Source organism: Pelodiscus sinensis, chromosome 1, assembly GCF_052426305.1.
Source record: "Pelodiscus sinensis isolate ZL-2025 chromosome 1, ASM5242630v1, whole genome shotgun sequence".
Taxonomy (NCBI): domain Eukaryota; kingdom Metazoa; phylum Chordata; order Testudines; family Trionychidae; genus Pelodiscus; species Pelodiscus sinensis.
In genome coordinates, this window is record NC_143052.1 from 129,394,489 (window position 1) to 129,413,089 (window position 18,601).

Below are 18,601 nucleotides of genomic sequence, written 5' to 3' on the forward strand. Positions count from 1 at the left end.
CACCTTCTTTGGAAAATACCCTCTCTGAATAGCATCGGGACAACACCCAGAGAGAAGCAGCACAAAGGACCAATGGACACAGACCCAGATTTTGAATCTGGGATAGATTTGCATGAGAGGGAAGCTGCTATAAAAGTGAGGTGTCTTGCAGAGGACCCCAGGTCTCGTCTTGTCACCATCGAGCATCAATCCAGATTGGCAGAAGCCCGGCTCCACCCCTCCCCCATCTAACTCACCTGGCCAGTGAAGTTAAGGAGAGCAACTAGTTGGTAACAACAGCAAGACGGAGTGTGCTTGTGTGTGTGTGAAAGAGAGAGTGCATGAGTGATATATATATATATATATATCATATGTATATGATAAGTATTGATTAATCTATATATATGTTCAATAAAAGTGGCGTGTTGCCTTATCCCTCTGAAAAAGATCCCGAGTGCTTCTTTTAAGCACAACAGGACTACACCAGCTCCAACTGCTCAGACAGCGCATGCCTTGCTCCACTGCTCCCCATAGCAGCACGCGCTGCACAAGCAGTTAGAGCTGGAGCAGTCCCAGACTCCCACTCCCTCTCCCCTCCTTCTGCCATGCACAGGAAGATAGCAGGGGAAGAAAGTACCTAGCATGTGATGGACCAGAGTTTTAGGTATTGCACCAGCTTTTTGGGGGGGGGGGGGAAGAGCAGCCCGTGCACTTCTGGGACCGGGCTCGCAGCTGCAGAACTTCCCCCCATCCCGCAGGAAGCCTGCACTACTACTGTTGTCCCTGGAGATAGTATATTCTTATGTTCTTATGATTAGACAGTCACCAGACAGGACCCTGCACCTGCTCATTTATCCATGTGGGACAGCAGAGGAAAATTAGCATGCAGCAGGAACAAGGTTAGCTTATTGCCAGAGAGACTTTGGAAAAGCAAAGTACTGGGTGGTGTTCTCCAAGTCTTCATTCTCCACCCGCACTGGGGAAATGGGCCATTATGTCCCATTTCTGGGCTACCAGCATGTGCCCATAGGCGAGACCACAAGTACCAATGAGGAGTTTTCTGCATCCACAGACAACTCTTCCTGATCACTAAATTTTAGCACTGGATCTCTGCACAGGAGGGAGAGGATGGCTTCTTATACACAGATTCTGGAGAGTAACAGGCCTGAGCCATCAAACCGAGGGGATCTTCCCACTACATAAGCCCCATACAGGAGGGACTTAAGAATCTCCAATAAAATAATCAAAATCTGAGCCCAAGATATAATTCTCATAATTCTCCTTCATGACCTCTCCACAGAGCTATCGGCCAGAAGAGCCCACAAAGTGCTGGGGAAAGACATGATCACATCATTAAATGATGGTATCACCTGAAAATTCCATACTTAGAATCCAGTGACAGTCTCATTGCTTCACCACTGGTTGTGTAAAGCAGGGCAGAACTGGCATTGCGGAGGTAACATAAAAAGCATTATCCTTTCTTTGGGCAGGATCCCAGGGGAGAACCAGGCATGTCGGACATGTTTGCATGTGTTTTAGGTCAGGAGATGGGACAGAGCAGGTGTTAGACACAAGTCAATACAACCTCTGCAGTTGCAAATCAAACATTCAGCTTTCTGTGCAATGTGCAAAGGAAGGATAATCCTGGCAGATTAGAGGAGCTGGCTGGGTGATGGGGGAGGTGGATGTCTGGGACTGCCCAAGCCACATGACTCCTACCACTAATTCAGGGGCTGTCCAGGAGGCCTGTAGCCACACTTACCCTGGTGGCTGAGTGGGGTTTTTTTCCTTTTTGTTGGCAAGGGAGTGAGTGCAAAGTTCACAGCCTGCTGTTGCTCCTAGATGCCCAGGGGAGGGCAGAGGAGGAAGGACACAGGCTGTGCCCTTTGCTTCACTCCCTAGTCAGCAAAAAGGAAAAAAATCCAAACACTCAGCAATTGGGGTAAGTGCAGTTGCAGCACCCTGTCCCCTGCACTTACCCAGCCCTCTGCCCTGAGCCCCCTCCACATATACCCCAACCTTGACTCCTGCATCCCCATCCCCATCTATAACTCCTGTGTCCTCCTCACACCTGAACCCCCTCCCCCCGCACTCCACCTCACACTGATATTTCTTACAGGTAGGCTACGTCTACATTGGCATCCCTTTCCGGAAAAGGGATGCTAATGTGACAAGTCGGAATTGCAAATCCACGGGGGATTTAAATATCCTACGCGGCATTTGCATTTACATGGCTGCCGCTTTTTTCCGGCTTGGAGATAAGCCGGAGAAAAGCGCCAGTCTAGACGCGATTCTCCAGAAAATAAGCCCTTTTCCGGAGGATTTCTTATTTCTCCGGAAAAGGGCTTATTTCAGTAGTTTATTGAACACGGGAAAGATGTTTCACTATTAGTTATTGTGATTTTTGTTTCCAAGTAAAGCAGTTGATAGACTTTTTAAATGGCAGATTGAGGACTATGAAAGAGTTTCCCGTGCCTTTAAGGGTCAGCCAGGAGCTCATACCCAGGACAGCCTGGCTGTAAGAAAGGATGCTCCTTACTCCATCCTAGGCCTGACCTATTTGAATAGGAACAGCAGGGGAATGGGGATGGGAAGCTACTGAGTGATGGTGGTGATCCTTCCCTCCTGTTTCCAAAGACAATGCTGGCCAGGCCCAGAGGTTTTGTTTGGAGAATGTTGAGCTGAGGAGTACAGAACTGGTTCCTGAGGTAAGGCCTTTGTGCATGGTTCCTGAACATGCTTCTTCTGTGACGCTTTACTAGTGGATTTAGCCCTAATTAGTGTGAGTTGTGTGTGTGGGAGGTTTTTTTGGTTTGGGTTTTTGTTTGTTTGTTAAGGCCTGTTTGGTCTGGGGTCTCAGATCATAGTGGATTCAGCCAGAATTTAAATATCTCTACAAATCCTCTGAGGATCATTCAGCATTAGTTATTGAAACCTGGTGAGAGGCTGTGGAGGTGGAGCAGTATGTGGCTGTAGGAGGCTCCAGTTCAGCTAGGTGGGTAAATGATCTGATTCTCATGGGATGGGCCTGATTCCTGGAGGATTATCTACTACCCCACAAAATATTGTTAGTTAAGGAATCAGCTCTGTGTTGTATTTGTATGTGTGTGTGCAGGGCTCTAGGTAAAAGCCTCAGAGCTCAGTTATGGAATGACATGTACCAGACACATATCTACCACAACCCTTGTTTCTCTGTACTGGAATGCTCCCTATTTGCCCTCTTTCTACTTCAGGCTGCATGTGCTGCCCATATCACCTCTTGTATTACACCAACACAACTTGCTGTTAGTCTGCTTGGGCGTGCGGCTCCTTCAACGCAATAAAAAGGTAAAGTCAAAAGTTGTGACTATCTGAGATGTAGTGGTCACCAAAATGAGCAAAGACCTGGTTCTTCTCTTTCCTTGGATTTGATACCAGGGTTTCTCTCACTGGGACACAAAGGGATGAGATATGTAAAAGGAGGAGAGACCCCCAAAGTGTCCACCTTTCCCATGAAATCTGACTAAAGCTTCCTGTCCCAATGGGATCCCACTTAAATCTGAATGAAATGTAGATCCAGCTAAGACTATGAGACCTCACCTTCTCACTGAATGTGACATTTCAAAGGAGCTGGGCTATGCCCAGGACTAAACTTCTTCACAATCACCTGTCCATCCTGGTGGGTAGTCAATTCAGACCCTATAGAATAAGCAGTTTTATCAGTAGGTAATGTCTTGAAACTTCTGACATCCAGATGAGGTCACAACATCTTAATGCTCCCTCAGAAGGTAACCTGCTTTTGATGGCTCAGAGCAGGTTCAGATAAAGGTTTCTAATGGTCAGATTGAAGTTCTGGGACAATCCCAGTGGGCACAAAACTCCTATCTTGCTTTCACCTCAGCAAGATACATTTTTATAGGTGATTGTCTGAGATGGCCTATTAGGATGAAGGTCCATGTGGGACTGTTATTAGGAAGTGTCTCCAACAGCCAGCAATGGGACACAAGATGGGGAGAGCTCTGAGTTACTACAGAGAATTCTTTCCCAGGTGTCTGGATGGTTAATCTCATCCACATGTTTCTAGTCTAATGTATTGCCATATAATGTGAGGAAGGAATTTCCCCCAGGTCAGGTTGGCAGAGACTTTGAGGATTATTCACATTGCTCTGCAGTATGGGGCATGGGTCACATGTTATTTGGAACTAGAACAAATGGATTCTCTTTTGAAATTGAGATCTGAAGATTTCACTTCCTCAGTCAAAGGTCTCAATGCTGTTCCCTGAGTGGGTGGGTTATGTGTGGTAGCCTGTGATGTGCATGGGTTGTGAGGAGGCCAGACCTGGAATAACAGGGGGTTCTGCAAAGCAGGAATGAAAGGAATAAGCCAAATTCTGGGGAGGTGGGAGTATGCAAGTTATTGAAGACTGAGTAGCAGGAGATGCTGTGGCACAAGAATTGAGATGAGCGCGCAGCAGTACAAGTGAATCCAGGGGTGGACTGGCATGTAGGCTTAAATACCAGAATTGTCAGAGGGATGTATGGGAGAAGCTTGCACCGTGTGTCTGTAACCAGCATTACCAGCCCTCACCTTTGTGGGTTAAACAGGAAAGTCTGTCATATGAAAACGTTAGTAAAAGAAGCTAAAGGCAAAACCACCGAGCTGATATGAGACTGTAATTTCTTTTATTATTAGTGTTATCAGTAGGGTCTCAAGTACAGCTCTTAAAAACAACCACAGCAAATTTGCATTCTTCTCTAAAATAAGAATAAAATGTGTGTGTGTGTGTGTGACAGAGAGATGGCAGCAAGGCTCCTCCGTGAGGAGGTCCAGTCACACTGCCGGGGGAAGGGAGCACCTGCTGGAGTTGGTCTTGAGAGCACAGCCATTCTGGTCTATCGGTTGCACTTGTTAGTGTCGCAGCAAACGGCCTTCACTGCAGAGCCTCCCATGGCCTTAATGACGTTACACTCATAGGTGGAGGAGCATCGCTTAGCGTATTTAGCTGAGAGGCAGAGAGAGAAGAAGATGGAATAACTCCAGGGGTTTTGTGACTGGGCATACTTGGGTGAGGTCACCACTCCCTCTTCACCTTCTGGTTCTCCAACTTTCTTATTTCTTCTCACTCTTCCTCAGTTCCTCTTTTCCTCCCTTCCTCCTTATCCATTTCCTTGCTACTTCTCCCTATTGATCTTCCCTTTTACACTTTTTTGACTTGTCTCTGTTTCCCATCTTCACACCTTAATGCCTCTGGTGGTACCACAGTAGTTAACCAGCAGCTCTGCTAGATACATTGGGTAGGGTTGTGGTGGACGCTCAATTCTTTTTGGGCTTTTCCCACACACACCCATGGCGGGGGTGCTTGGTCAAAGACTTAGGCCTGACAAGCCATGGCTGTTTACATCTGTATGAATGTGCATTAACCATTACATGTGCATTATCACATAACTCTGAGACATCTTTGATCAGCCTGTTCCCCTGACACCATCCTCCTCTTACCATTGAAAGTGAAGAACATGGTAATACATTGATCCTGGTCATCCCTGCATTTCTGAGTGGTGAAGCATCTTCCTCCATTGGGGCAATGATAACACTCAAGAGACATAACGGCTGATGGAGACAAAACACAGAGGGTGAGCAGGAAAATGGCCAAGGGCCTTTTTTCACTCACAAGTGATGGAGAGGCCAGGCCTTCCCATCAGTGTTTCTTTGTGGGGGCAGGGTAGATGGAACAGAAGTGTGGCCCTGCAGTAGGGATGAGCTTGATGAGGTGTGGGTTCATTTCCCTGGTGTGCCGCAGACTTTCTGTGTGACTTCAGGCAAGTCACTTAGCAACACTGGGCCTCAGTTCCCCATCTCTACTGTGGGAATAATAGCATTGCCCTGCCTGCTGTGGGTGTTGTGAAAGTAGAACACTAAGGATTGTTAGGTGATCCGATGCTACGGTAATGGGGTTATTTAATCAAGCACTGGAAACAGGTATATTTGGTGACAGGACAAGGCCAGTCACTCTCTGACCTTGCCTATGCTTGTCTGTTCTTCTGGCCGCCTGTGGGGTATGCATAGGAAGATGCAGCCGGGAAAGGCTTTGACAGGGGGAGACACTGAGAAAAAGCTCTGTCACTTCTGTGCTGCTGGAGTCTTTCCCGACAGCATTCCCCATCTAAGAGTCTTTTCCCATTATCGGAGACTTTCCCTGCAGGAGGGAAAAGCTCAACAGAGAGCCAGGGTAGCAATCGTGTCTAAAAATAGCAGTAAAGGTGAAGGAGGCATGGTTTGGGGAGCAGAGAGCAGAGCAGTGTATGCAGACCAGGGTTCAGGTGTTTGGAGCACTTGACTCACCTAAGCACTGTCGCCCAGCCTGTACTACTGTTCGTAGCTGGGGGCCCAGCATCTCTACCCTACGCCCTGCCGTAAGTGCAGAACTTCCCTTTGTCTAACGCGTCCCTTCTGATGTGTCACATTGAACAAAAAGGTCCATTAGGAAAACACGAAGGGTGGCAAGAAGCAGCAGAACCTTTACGGGCAGGGGACTCACCTTGTGCCATCAGCACTAAAGCGAGCACACACACAAACAGGCTCCTCATTTTGTGTAGAAAGGCTTTCAACAGATACCTGGGGAGGAGAGTGAGGCAATTAGTGATCTGCATATGGAAAGTCAGCACCTCTCGCAGCAGAGGGTGGAACTCCCTTACTAAACAGTTCTGGCCTGCCAGTCTGGAACCATGTTCACCTCAGATCCAGAAGGATATCGGAGTCAGGAGCAGCAATTCAGAAAAGTGTTGCCAAAATCCCCATGGGCTGAACGAGTGACTGCTGAGGAAAGCTCAAAAGCGCTAAGTACACAGAGCTGGGGTGAGGGATGAGAAAGGGCTGGTGGGGAACATGGTCACAATCTTTACACAACGAAAGGTGTAAACAGCGTGAAACTGGAAGAGAGTTTATTAGGAAGCGTAAAGGGACATAATGACGAACAATGGGGGAAAGTTCTGGTGTGTTTTAATTCCTATTTCTCTTGTGTTTTAAATATATTACAGGCATTAGTGTTTTGCTACCTTGCTAAATGCCGTTCCTTCAGAGCACGGAGAACTGTTGGTTTAGTCCACCTCAGGCTGTCATACAAAGTAACACAATTGAGCCAATGCAATTCAGTGTTGGTGGCTGTTTAAAAAATCTGGGAGACATTGCCTGAACTGTCCCACAATCTACTCATGATGAAGCATCCTTGTGTCTGGACACAGGACATGCTACGGTCATATTAGAGGAAATACGCTATTTTGAACATGATCAAAACATCAGGCCCAGGCTCCTGAAACTGCTTCTGTCAATTGGGGATCCTGACCAGGCCCTTGTATAAAAACCGTAAATATTCTCTAAATTTCCTGTGCAGCTATTCACCAGTGATCAGCTTTATAAACTCCTCATTACAAGTGGTATTTTTAAAATGAGCTGAACAGCCCAACTAGCCCATAGTTTGGCACCTGGAGGGAAGGCAGGTGACTCTGGAGTGGATCCCACTGGTTAAAACTAGAGTAGGGGGTTCCTATAAAGAAAGGACGGTAGGACACTGGGGAAAGCAGACTCATGAGACAGGTAGATGGAAGTTTTCTTTGTATGTGAAAGAAACCAGAGAAGTGCCTGTAGGAAAGAGCTAGTATCTTTAGACTATCCCTGAAGGGACAGGACAGCTGGAGAGAAGGAAATTCCAGAAAAAAAGGCCTGAGAGCTGAACTCCAAAGAAGCAGCCATGAGGTTAGTGGCTTGGGAGGACCTGGGCCTCTGTAGAGAAAACCCAGGGAGGCAGCAGTTTGTAACAAAGTGAGGAAGAAATTAGCAGAGCCTGGGAAAGGAGCAAAGAGGTTGTGAAGGACCGAGCTTGGGAAAGTTTTGTCTTTGGACATTCAGTCAGTTGCTTAACTTTAGGGCCACACATAAAATGTGAGCCTATGTGCAGTGCCAGGCCTTGATATGGGTGATGAGGGCTGCCACTCAGAGTGATATACTCTTGGGGGGGAGGAGGGAGAGAGAGTGGAATAGTCCCAGGTAACCTTGCCTTGAGCCAGCCAGCTAAGCAGGAGGGGAGACACAGCAGCCAGCTCAGCCAGGGTCAGGGAAGACAGAGGCCCTCACTCACTTGTCTCAGGTAACTCCTCTGCTCTGGTGGAAGCAGTAGCAGAGTGGGTGACCAGGGGGGACTCCCCATTTTCCAAAGGACAGAGACCCCCTGTAGAAGGCCTGTGGGGAGTGAGTGGGAAAGGCTGTGCTGGAAAAGGCTGAGGTGGGTGGCTGAAGTTGGTGGGGGTTAAAGGAGTGTGTGTGCGTGTGCAACTTCTCTCTGTGTTCTGACTGGCTGGGGTTTGGAGCAGCCCTGCTATTTGGTTATGGATTAGTGTAGAGCAGATCTGGGTCCACCATCCCTTTTGTTCCCCTTCCCCCACAAGAGCCCTACTTGTCCAGGAAAGGGCTTTCCCCTGGCTATGCCAGCAGGACTGGTGCACGGTGCACACATTTAGCTGCACAAAATGCAAAGTGAGCAGCACTGAGCTAACCCTGCAGCCTGCCTGCTCCCATCCCCCCCGTCCCTGAAGAGAAGTGACACATGGGGGGACATGCACTGCATTGGGACACATTAGCCTCACCCAGTTTTCAGCCAGGGTCTTTCTGCCCAACTCTCTCCCACTCTCTGTCTCCCTCCCCTCCCTAGCTGGATGCAGCCTGGGGCCAGGACAGGAGAGGTAAACAATAGCATGTGCATCAGATAACTGGCCAGAGTAGGGAGGAAGGGAGGTCTTCTGCTGCTGCTTCAGCTCTGCATGGTGAGGTTAGGTAGGGGACGAATAGCTGCTTTCTCAGAGAACTGAGGACAAGGGGGAAGGCTGAGCTACTAGCTGGGGAGGTGGGTATGATGGTTAAGTTGTTGGAGGGAACCTTTAAATTATGCTCCCACAGCAGCAGCTGAAGGTCGCATCCTTCCTGCTCCCCTGGCTCCGAGTCTTCACTTACTTAGCGCCAGGAGGGCTTCTGCTGCGCCCCAATGGGAAGCAGCTGGGTGGGGGTGCAGGAGATAAATGAGTGTGACTGAGAGCAGCTCTCCCATGTGCCCCCTCCCAAAAGGAGTGGGTAATGTGGTCACATCACGTGGCATCTGCCTACCTGGCTGAAACCCATTTATGTAAGAATGTACATCCAAACAAACAGAAAGACAAGGTGGGTGAGGTAATATTTTGGGGGGGATTTTGGACCGACTTTGGTTGGTGAAAGAGATCAGCTCTTTTTTTGCTTCACAGACCTGGAAAAGAGCTCCCTGGAGTTCTAAAGGTTGTCTCTTTCACTATCCATATTTGGTCCAATGAAAGACATGACCTTCCTCACCTCGTGGCTCTCATCCCAGTACCAACATGATTACAACAAAACAGCAAAAACCACTGTGTGTCAATGTCACATGTCAAGATATACAAAGTAGATATCCGAAAACCAGACATGATTTGTGCATTTGTAACAAACCCAGTTCAGAAGTTTCTATCACTGAATTTTGAGTCTAACAAGTTCTCGAACAGCTGTTTTCTGGCATTTCCTGTCTGTAAATAGTTTAATTATTACTGATGGAAATATTTCAAGATTTGTGTGTATAGTGTAAAATCAATATTTGTAAAGTTATTTGAAAAAAAATCCTAAAGTTTTCAGATGCCTAAGTATCCTCTGGAATCACAATCTATTCATGCTGCTAGTTTAAGCAAGGGAAAAAAGTTTTCACATACCTGGTTTACAGCTGGAGCACCAAGAGATCTGTTTCATTGCTGCTGTGTAGCACTGCTTACTTATATACCTCCCCACATGCCTTCCCCCGCCTCTCTGCACTCACCCAGTACACATGGAATTTCCCACATTGTTGACTTTGTTTTAAAATCTCTTTGCACAGGGAAAGAACAGCACATAACAACTTTGAGTAACCTTGTGTGGAAACACTTCCTCTTGGCTGGGATTCAGCATTCATGTGAAAAGCTGGGTTATATGGTGGTAGCTCTTACACTGAATCCTTTGTGCCTTGTGTATCCTCCAAAGATAAGAGGAAATGTTCAGCGAACCTAGGACGGCTGAAGTAAACAAAAGAAAACTTACTAAGAGATCCTTCACCCTGCAGTAAATCTATGAGATATGGTTAATTCATAAAATTACACTTTCTTGTCATAGCCCTTAGTTTAAGCAAGGGAAAAAAGATTTCACATACCTGGTTTACATATCATATCTATATTTAAAAGTTGCACAGTTGTATTTTTAAATCATTCTAACTATGCCTGTTTAGAGATACTGTTTGTGTTTGTTCGATGGGCTTCATAGAATCATAGACTCACAGAGCTGGAAGAGACCTCAAGAGGTCATCAAGTCCAGCCCCCTGCCAAAAGCAGGACCAATCCCAACTATCTCAGAGACCAAGAAAGTACTGGGTCAGACTTGCTTAATCCATGTGTGCCCTGGTGCCATTTTGAAAACTTTCAGCGTGGCCGTGGCACACATGAACACAGGTAACTTAGTAACTGTGAAAAGCAGATCTTGTACTAGAGAGGCCCCGGCAGGCTTCGTCCAGCCCTTGGAATGATAGAGGATGAGGGGGTGAATTCCCTGCACACATCTGTGTACTATGTGGTTTTGGTGAACTCCACTGGTCCATGAGCACAAAATGGTGGGACCTGGTGGTTATTCAGGCTGGAGATGACTAGCAGTGGTTTCAGGATGCTGTAGGGCACTTTTCTGAGTTTGTGTGCGGAGCTGTCCATTACCCTGCTGTCTAGCAGAGCTAGGGGCTGACATGGCCTCCCCACCTGACAATCACCATTGGGAAGCAGGCCAGGCTAGACTGTGAGTGGTCAGTGTGGAACTAGTGTGGTGTTGGGAGAGCTACAGTGCAGAGCATGGTGGTGAAGGCGTGCAAGTGCTGCTAAGTCATGTGACAGAGGGGCAATGTACAGCAGTTCACAGAAGGGATTAAACAGTTAGCATTCCCCAGCTGTTCTGGGGCTGTTGACAGGGGCCTCTCCCGACACTCAACCTTGACATTTATCAGCCAAAAGGGCCACTCCTCCATAGTTAATTGAGGCTCACATTATGGGTAGGCCCAGTCTCATAGCAGCAAACAATCCCTCATTCTTGTTTTATGACAGAAGAGGCTCAGAATCAGGGCCCATCATATCTGAGAAGTTATGAAAGAGGTGCTGCCTGCATGAGGCTTTCCCTCTGATCACTTCTCCTAAAGAGGAGAATTAGGCTGCCTCCCCGCTCCCATTTTCCTCGAGGAAATAAGGAGCTGTGAGTGGCTTCTTGCTTATACAGCGTCATGGTGGAACCCTTCCATTGACTTCAGTGGAGGTACTCCAGAGGCACTCCATAATTTATGAGAGTAATATCTGATCCGTTCTGTCTGTTGTTCATAGGAATGACAGTCTCACACTGACAGGTGATTCTGGGGCTCTCCCTCTTTATCTGCTCCTAACACCATTTTCTCAGCCTATGTATGGGGGTTAGGGAAAGAAGCATGTTGTTGTGCTGATCTCCCTACTCTGTCGTCTTCAAGCTGAAATTTGTTTTTAAATAATCCCTATTTAAATTTTCTTTTGAAATTCTCATATCTGTTAGAGCTGTGGTGTGAGGCTTTTCCTGGCTTACCCTGTTTCTAGAGATACCAGGTCTTGTAACATACTCTGAACAGAACATACACGGCTTTGACTAGGGGTAATATAAACTACAAGTGCTAACATGGAGCAAATAAATACCGATCTAAATCATTGCTTTTTGATCAGATTTTGCAACCCAGAGTCACTTGTCATGTACTACACCGTGTGGGTGTTGGTTGCAATACAGAACCCTTTCGCAATAGCATTTTGTTAACATTTCCCAGAAAAACAAAACACGTGAAGCAAATGTGAATGTTCTAATACTGATCATTTTCAAACCTATTTGTTATAGAAATACTTACCCGGGACATTTTTCTGGATGGAACAGTCCTCCAAATCTTTTAACTAAAGATCAAAAAATGATTGCACTGCAGATGGGATGCATGTTCTTGAAATATTGTAAAGCTGGTTCTTTAGTTTCACAAGAGACCTTGTTGTGTCCAGACTGTCCACAGCTGGTTGGAAACAAAAATATATTTCCAAATCAAAGGGAAGAGTGACATTTTTCACTCTTTGACAGAAAAGGGTTTGTTTTTGCCATCAGTCAGATGTACTCTTCCCACGTATGGCAATGGAAGCTGCTATAGTCTAACTGGAAGAAGACCTGTAGATCACACGTTTATTCATTAGCAATTAGAACTGGTCAAAATTTTCCAAATCTTGAGAAATACAAATGCCTCTAAAAACAAGTTTGGCAAAGATTTCCAGCAACTCAGCTGTAGTTAGTGCTGTGATTAGTCCGTCAGGTAGGCAACTACCATTTCTAGCAGCCCTTTCCCTGATGACCTTCTAGGCTGGCAGCACAGCTGTATACCCTCAAAGCCAGAATGTCCTGACATTGTCCTTCATAGTCTGGAAAGGCTCTGGTGGCTGGGGATAGGCAGTATTGATGCAAAAATAACAAATTGTATTAATAGGTCATTAAACTTGCCTGAGTCTCTACTGAAGTTTAGGATATATTTATCTTGGCTTACATACCTATGATGCTCATTTAAAAAGAACCTAAAACATATGTCATTTTATTTAATTATGTTCAAGGTAACCAAAGGAGTTCATCTGAAGAAGTGGGTTGTGCCCATGAAAACTCATGATACCATCTGCATGTTTTCTTAGTCTCTAAGTATGTCTACACTTGCCCCCTAGTTCTGACTAGGGGGGCACATGAAGCATAGCAAAGTTGCTAATGAAGCGCGGGATTTAAATATCCTGCGCTTGATTAGCATATTCACAGCTGGTCGCCATTTTAAAATGCCGGTCGCCCGCTTTCACTTGCCGATGGTAGACGCGATAGTCTGATCCAAAGCCTTTCCCTCGAATTAACTGTTACTCCTCGTGTAATGAGGAGTAACAGTTAATTAGAAGGAAGGGTTTTGGATCAGACTATCGCATCTACAAGCGGCAAGTGAAAGCGGGCGACCGGCATTTTAAAATGGCGACCGGCCGTGAATATGCTAATCAAGCGCAGGATATTTAAATCCCGTGCTTTTATTAGCAACTTCGCTGCTTCATGTGCCTCCCTAGTCAGAACTAGGGGGCAAGTGTAGACATACCCTAAGGTGCTGCAAGACTATTTGGGGTTTTTTTAAGTTTTTCCAGTTACAGATTAACATGGTTACTCCTTCTGAAGCAAAGAATTCTAGCAGGGGTCTGCTGCCTGTCATTGGAGAGACAAACAAATGTGAAGATCATCCCTCATTAGAGGGAGATTAAGTTTTATGGGGGTCCTGGGCACAAAGAACATTTGGGCCCTCACATCTCCTACTGCTATGGGGCTCTACCTCTAGGTCTTCCTGTTCCTCCTAGGCCCTGCCTCCTGGCTTGGCCAGAACTGGGGCTCCATTAAGAGTTGCCCAAGGAACCCAGGCCACTATGGTAATCAGTCCTGGATCCTCTACCTGGCCTAAGTGATGCATCCTATGGGACTGGGATATGGGCCTAGGCCTGATCTTGGCCCTCCTCTCCAGTGTCCAGGTCAGGGTGTTAGGCTCCCCATAGGCATCTGGAGTCCTCTTACCACAGCCTAGGGCAGTGGTCCCTAAACTGAGGGTGGGCATGGAGGAACATTCAAAGGGGGAGTGAGGTGAGAGAGCCTCAGCTCCAGCCACACTCCCAGCCTTGGTTTTGCTCTTAGCCATACTCTGGAAGCACCTCTGGCCCCACTCTGCCCCCACATCTTGACTGCAGCCTCTGGCCCAATTGCAGCACCTGTTTCTGGCTCTGGCTCTGGCTCTGGCTCTGGCTCTCAGGGTGTGTAGCCCAGGTAAGGGTGCATGTGAAAAGTTTGGGAAGTCCTGGCCAAGCGTGACTCACTTTGGCCCCAAATGGCCCAATTTTTTCAAAACTGGGCATTTGATCCATCTGCTCTTGCCAACTGCTCACTCGTGGACAAGAACAAACTGCACAAATTCCCAGATTTTCCAGAAAGAGGCTTCAGGGAGAGGGTGAGCAGCAGGGCTTGGGTCAGTCCTGTACAGAGGAGGAAGGGGGCTTGGGTGAATGGCTTGTGCCTGCTCTCCAAAGGGGGATTGGGGCAGAAGAGAATAGGCTTACCGTAGCACAGGCTCTGACCTCCAGCCTGTGGACAGACTACCAGCACTCTCCTGTGGCCTCCAAATTGTCCAGGGCCCCTCGTCATGGTTCCAATGGGCCCATGCATTAATATGCCACTGTCTCTCATTAGCTTTAAAGCCATGTGTGTTACCTTTAAAATCATCTATACCAAACTGGAAAAACTTCATGTTAGACTTCATCTTGATTTAACTTTGTCTGCCAATTTTTCTTATATGATGTTTTGAGAAATAGATGGGAGTTAAGGCAATGATGTGGGAAACAGAATTGTAAAAGACTAGGTGGGTGGATGAGGTAGTATCTTGATTAGAGCAACTTCAGTTGGTGAATGAAACAAGCTTTTTTAGCTCCCCAGAGCTCTTCTTCAGGTCTGGGAAATGTAATCCCTGTCACAGGTGAATGCAAGGTGGAACAGCATGCTAAGCACAGTTAGGAGCTTGCAAGAAATCATTTAAGTTGAAGTGGGATTTAACACCTCTGCAGTTACAGGACAAATGAGACTTAAGTTTTGTCTGCCTTATACTGCTTTTAGTCTAACAGGGTGTCTCTAGAATACACCTCTCTGTTGACAGAGAGATGTAGATTAGGCACATCAAAATTGCTAATGAAGCCGGGATTTAAATATTCAGTGCCTCATTAGCATAAACATGGCTGTCACTTTTTTTCCGAATGGAGTTTTTTCGAAATGGCAGTGTAGAGGTGGATCTGTTGAAAATAAAGCTTTTTTGACAGATCCTGTAAACCTCATTTTTTGAGGAATACAGGATCTGTCGAAAAAGGCTTTATTTTCGACAGATCCGTGTCTAGACTGCCGTTCTTTTTAGAAAAAAACTCCATTTAGAAAAAAAGCGGCAGCCATGTTTATGCTAATGAGGCATGTGATATTTAAATTCCAGCTTCATTAGCAATTTCGACGTGCTTGATTTGCATCCCTTTGTTGACAGAGGGATGCAGTCTAGACGTAGCCAGAGACAAGTCCCAGTGTAGCCACTCTTTCTTTCTCAGCTCTTTTGAGGACAAAATACTTCCACACCCAAGGAGTGGCATGGAGAGCCCTCCTTCCAACACCATGCTGTTCACACTGGCACTTGCAGCTGCAAACATTTTCTTTTTTTGGTGGGGGGAAGGAGAGGGGATTAGCCAGTGTAGACATAGCCTTACTGGTTACAGGTTATTGTAATGAGACACAAAATAATGTAAGTAGAGTCTGAGTGAGCTGTACCCTGAGCTCTAGTTATGAGCTGGGGGAGAAAAGACTTCAGGATCAGGTCACATTTGCAGAAGGTCTGTGTTTCAAAAAGGCAGCCACTGGGAGAGGGGGGGTTGTGTGGCCAAGAGATGCCTAGATAGCAACACCCAGTTGTAGCTAGGGTGGTGTTGGTGCTGATCCCTAGCTCTGGCCATGTGACCCCAGCCTGGAGCCAGGCCTATGGGGCTTCAGCCCTGCCTGAGCAATGGCAGGCTTTGCTCCCTGGTTCTGCTCTCATGGCACCTGCTCCAGGCTGCATGTTCTGAACCCCAGACCTGGCACCTGATCCTGGGCACTAGCCTTGGATGCAGACCATTAGCCCCAGTCCTGGACACCAGCTCTTAGCTCCGATTGTGAGGCAGCACAAGCCTCTCCCTCTCCTCACCCCCCACCCCCTTAGCTCTTCCCCTGCCCCTTCCCTCACCTTCTGCCTTCCAGTTTTCAGGGTTGGAGCCTGTGGTCCAGACCCAGAAGCCCCCGGAAGCCTAGGTCCCAGCTGCTCCCAGGGCAGGACTGCTTGCCAGGACTGGAGCCGGGGTCACCCATGGTGTTATTTTTAGTGCCACAGTCCAGACCCTGCAGGCTTCCAGCTTGTGGGGGTGAGGTGCAGGAGTTTGGGTTAGGATGTATGAGGGGTCAGGGCAACAGGGGGTTGGGTGTATGATGAGCTCAGGGCACAGGTTTGCAGTGTGTGGATGGTGCAGGAGTGTTGTGGCAAAGGAGTGAGGATGTGTGAGTGCAGAAGTTTAGGGATATGAGGGGCTCAGTGCAGGGGGTTCAGGTGTATGATGTTCTCAGGGTTGAGGGCTGGGGGCATGCAGGAGTGTTATGATACTGCGGCTGGCTGGGGGCTTGGCCCCAATTTGGGGCTTCTTGTCCTGGGTTCCTTTTTAAATAAAATATTATGTCCAACAAAAAATGTTTCAGCAATTTTTTATGGGCGGGGTGGGGAACCTGCTTTGGGTGTGGGCCCACTGATCCACAGAAAAATCAGTCAGGGACCACGAAAATGAGATGCAAAAAACCAACCCCTCCCACACCTCACCCTCAAGCCATCTCACTCCCCTGGCACTCCAGCCCCATGGTGGGGGGAGGGTAGGTAAGACAGAGGTTCAAGGCCTGAGGCCAGATGATCTCTTCTGGGATTCCAGGGTTAGTGGATTTTGTGGACCCATCTACACTGTGAGGTGGGGCCAAAAATGAGGGATCCAGGTGTGGGAGAGAGCTGCCAGTGAGTGGGAGATGGATGAGGGTGCAGAATCTGGGTAGAAAGTAGGGTACAGGAGCATGTGTGGCCAGGAGGGAGGGGACAGACGCAGGGTGCTAGTGGATGTCTGGCCAAGGGGCAAGAGCAGGATGTTGTTGGGGGTCTAGCTCCAGCTTGTGCTGGTGGTGTCTGGCCTGGGACCAGGGTGCTGGAGGGGGTCTGGCCAGAGAGCAGGAGCAAGGTGCTGGTGGGGGTCTGGCCAGAGAGCAGGAGCAGGGTGCTGGTGGGGGTCTGGCCAGAGAGCAGGAGCAGGGTGCTGGTGGGGGTCTGGCCACGGGAGAGGGGGCAGGAGTAGCTTGGCTGGTGCCTGGGGGTCTCCAGGGACAAGGATCTCTGGGGCAGGATCTGTGGGCAGTGCTGAACGAAGCGCATGTGCAGCTCCTTTAAAGATACAGCCACTTCAGAACCTGCACCACCATCTTAAACCCCTCCCTCCCCCTGCCTCCCCTGAGTATGGGAAAAGAAGGGAAGACAAGAAAGAGCACATACTGTTGTGGGCAGGGGAGGAGCACACGCTTTCTTGTCTTCCCTTCCTTCCCCGTGCTTGCTTGCTTCCTTCCTTCCCGCAGGGTGTGTGTGTGTGGGGGGGGGGGGCAAACCCGATGCTCCACACCAGATCTGGCTTCTCAGGAAGTGCGCGCTGCTTCTCCCCTGCCCACAACAGAGCGCATGCTTCCTGAGAAGCCGGATCTGGTGTGGAGCCTCAGGACTTCCTCCACATACACATAGCACAGGAAGCTGGAGCTAGTTCCAAATTTGCTAGAGGCAGGAGATTGAAGTGCCTGCGCAGGCTCCACATTGGGAATGGGAGGAGCAAGGGGGGTTGAGAACACCTCCTTGCGACTGACTGGCTGAGCCCCCACGATCAATCTACTGGTTGGTGACCCCGGGTTTAGGGTGAATTATTCTACTGTTAAATCATTAAATTAATGAAGTGGTGTACCTCGGTTTCCTTCTTATACTGCACACAGGATGTGTTTCCAACAGCCACCCCAGCCTGCATAAAAGCTTTCCCTTTTCCGAAAGAAAATCATCTGCATTATATATTGTTACAGGGTTACCCATGAACACTAAATCCACCCCAGAGTCAAACAGCAACACCAACACCAAATCTTTTGCAAGTGGATGTTTACCAGGCCTTTCATTCAACAATTTATCTCTGAGACCAACGCAACCAACAGCTTCCTGAAATCTTTGACTAGTCCTTAATTTATCTTAGGGGGGTATCATGCATAATAACAGGCCCCTTTTATCCCTGTTTTCAAATTTCAGCATTGTGCATACACATCTTCCTTCCCTACTTGGGGTTAACCTGCTCCCCTTTATTTTCAGATTTGATTCCGTCTGCTAACCCTTCCCTCCAAAGGATTATAATATGAGCCAGGTATATTAACCAGGTATATGACTCATCCACATCCCCTTTGTACTGTCATTTAGGGAAAGTTAGAACTGCCCATAACAGCCAGGCAGTCTGTAGTCACACACTCTTTCAAATTCAAAGTTATCAGCAATCCAGACGCTCTGTCTTAAAAGGGACACAGTGAACTTCCACGCTACATCTACCCTGCAGGCTTTTTGTGCAAGAACAGTTGTTCTTGCACAAAAACTTGCAGAGTGTCTACACTACACGCGCATTCTTGCACAAGTAAATTTACAGTAAAGCATCAGAAGAGAGGGCTTCTTGCACAAGAGTTATTTCTCTCCCCACAGGAGTAAGCCCTCTTGTGCAAGAAGGCAGTGTGGACAGGAACAGGGGTTTCTTGTGCAAGAAACCCATATGGCTAAAATGGCCATGTGATGGGGCAGGAAGGCCCCGCACTCACAGCCTCTCCCCCCCGGACAGGGAAGTGCCACAGAGTGGCGGGAACGAGGGGCTGCGAAGCCCCGCAGCG

At 47.8% G+C, this 18,601-nt stretch overlaps 1 protein-coding gene across 1 annotated transcript; it reads right to left on the reverse strand.

Annotated features, from left to right (window-relative positions):
• Positions 1–4,619: 4,619 nt before the first annotated feature.
• Positions 4,620–9,794, reverse strand: LOC142818810 (CD59A glycoprotein-like). Its single transcript, XM_075900823.2, has 4 exons — positions 9,715–9,794; positions 6,495–6,571; positions 5,456–5,566; positions 4,620–4,961 (listed from the first exon to the last, which is right to left on the reverse strand). Exons 2-4 carry the CDS (start codon positions 6,541–6,543, stop codon positions 4,852–4,854), a joined length of 270 nt encoding a protein of 89 aa, XP_075756938.2. The 5' UTR covers positions 6,544–6,571; positions 9,715–9,794; the 3' UTR covers positions 4,620–4,851.
• Between the last annotated feature and the right edge of the window lie 8,807 nt (positions 9,795–18,601).

Coding starts and splice junctions, on each gene's coding strand:
- LOC142818810 (XM_075900823.2), bottom strand. CDS start 6,543: ATGAGGAGCCTGTTTGTGTGTGTGCTCGCTTTAGTGCTGATGGCACAA. Junction 5,567..6,494: donor TTTAGTGCTGATGGCACAAG/GTGAGTCCCCTG, acceptor TGTCTCCATCAG/CCGTTATGTCTCTTGAGTGT. Junction 4,962..5,455: donor CATGTTCTTCACTTTCAATG/GTAAGAGGAGGA, acceptor TCTGCCTCTCAG/CTAAATACGCTAAGCGATGC.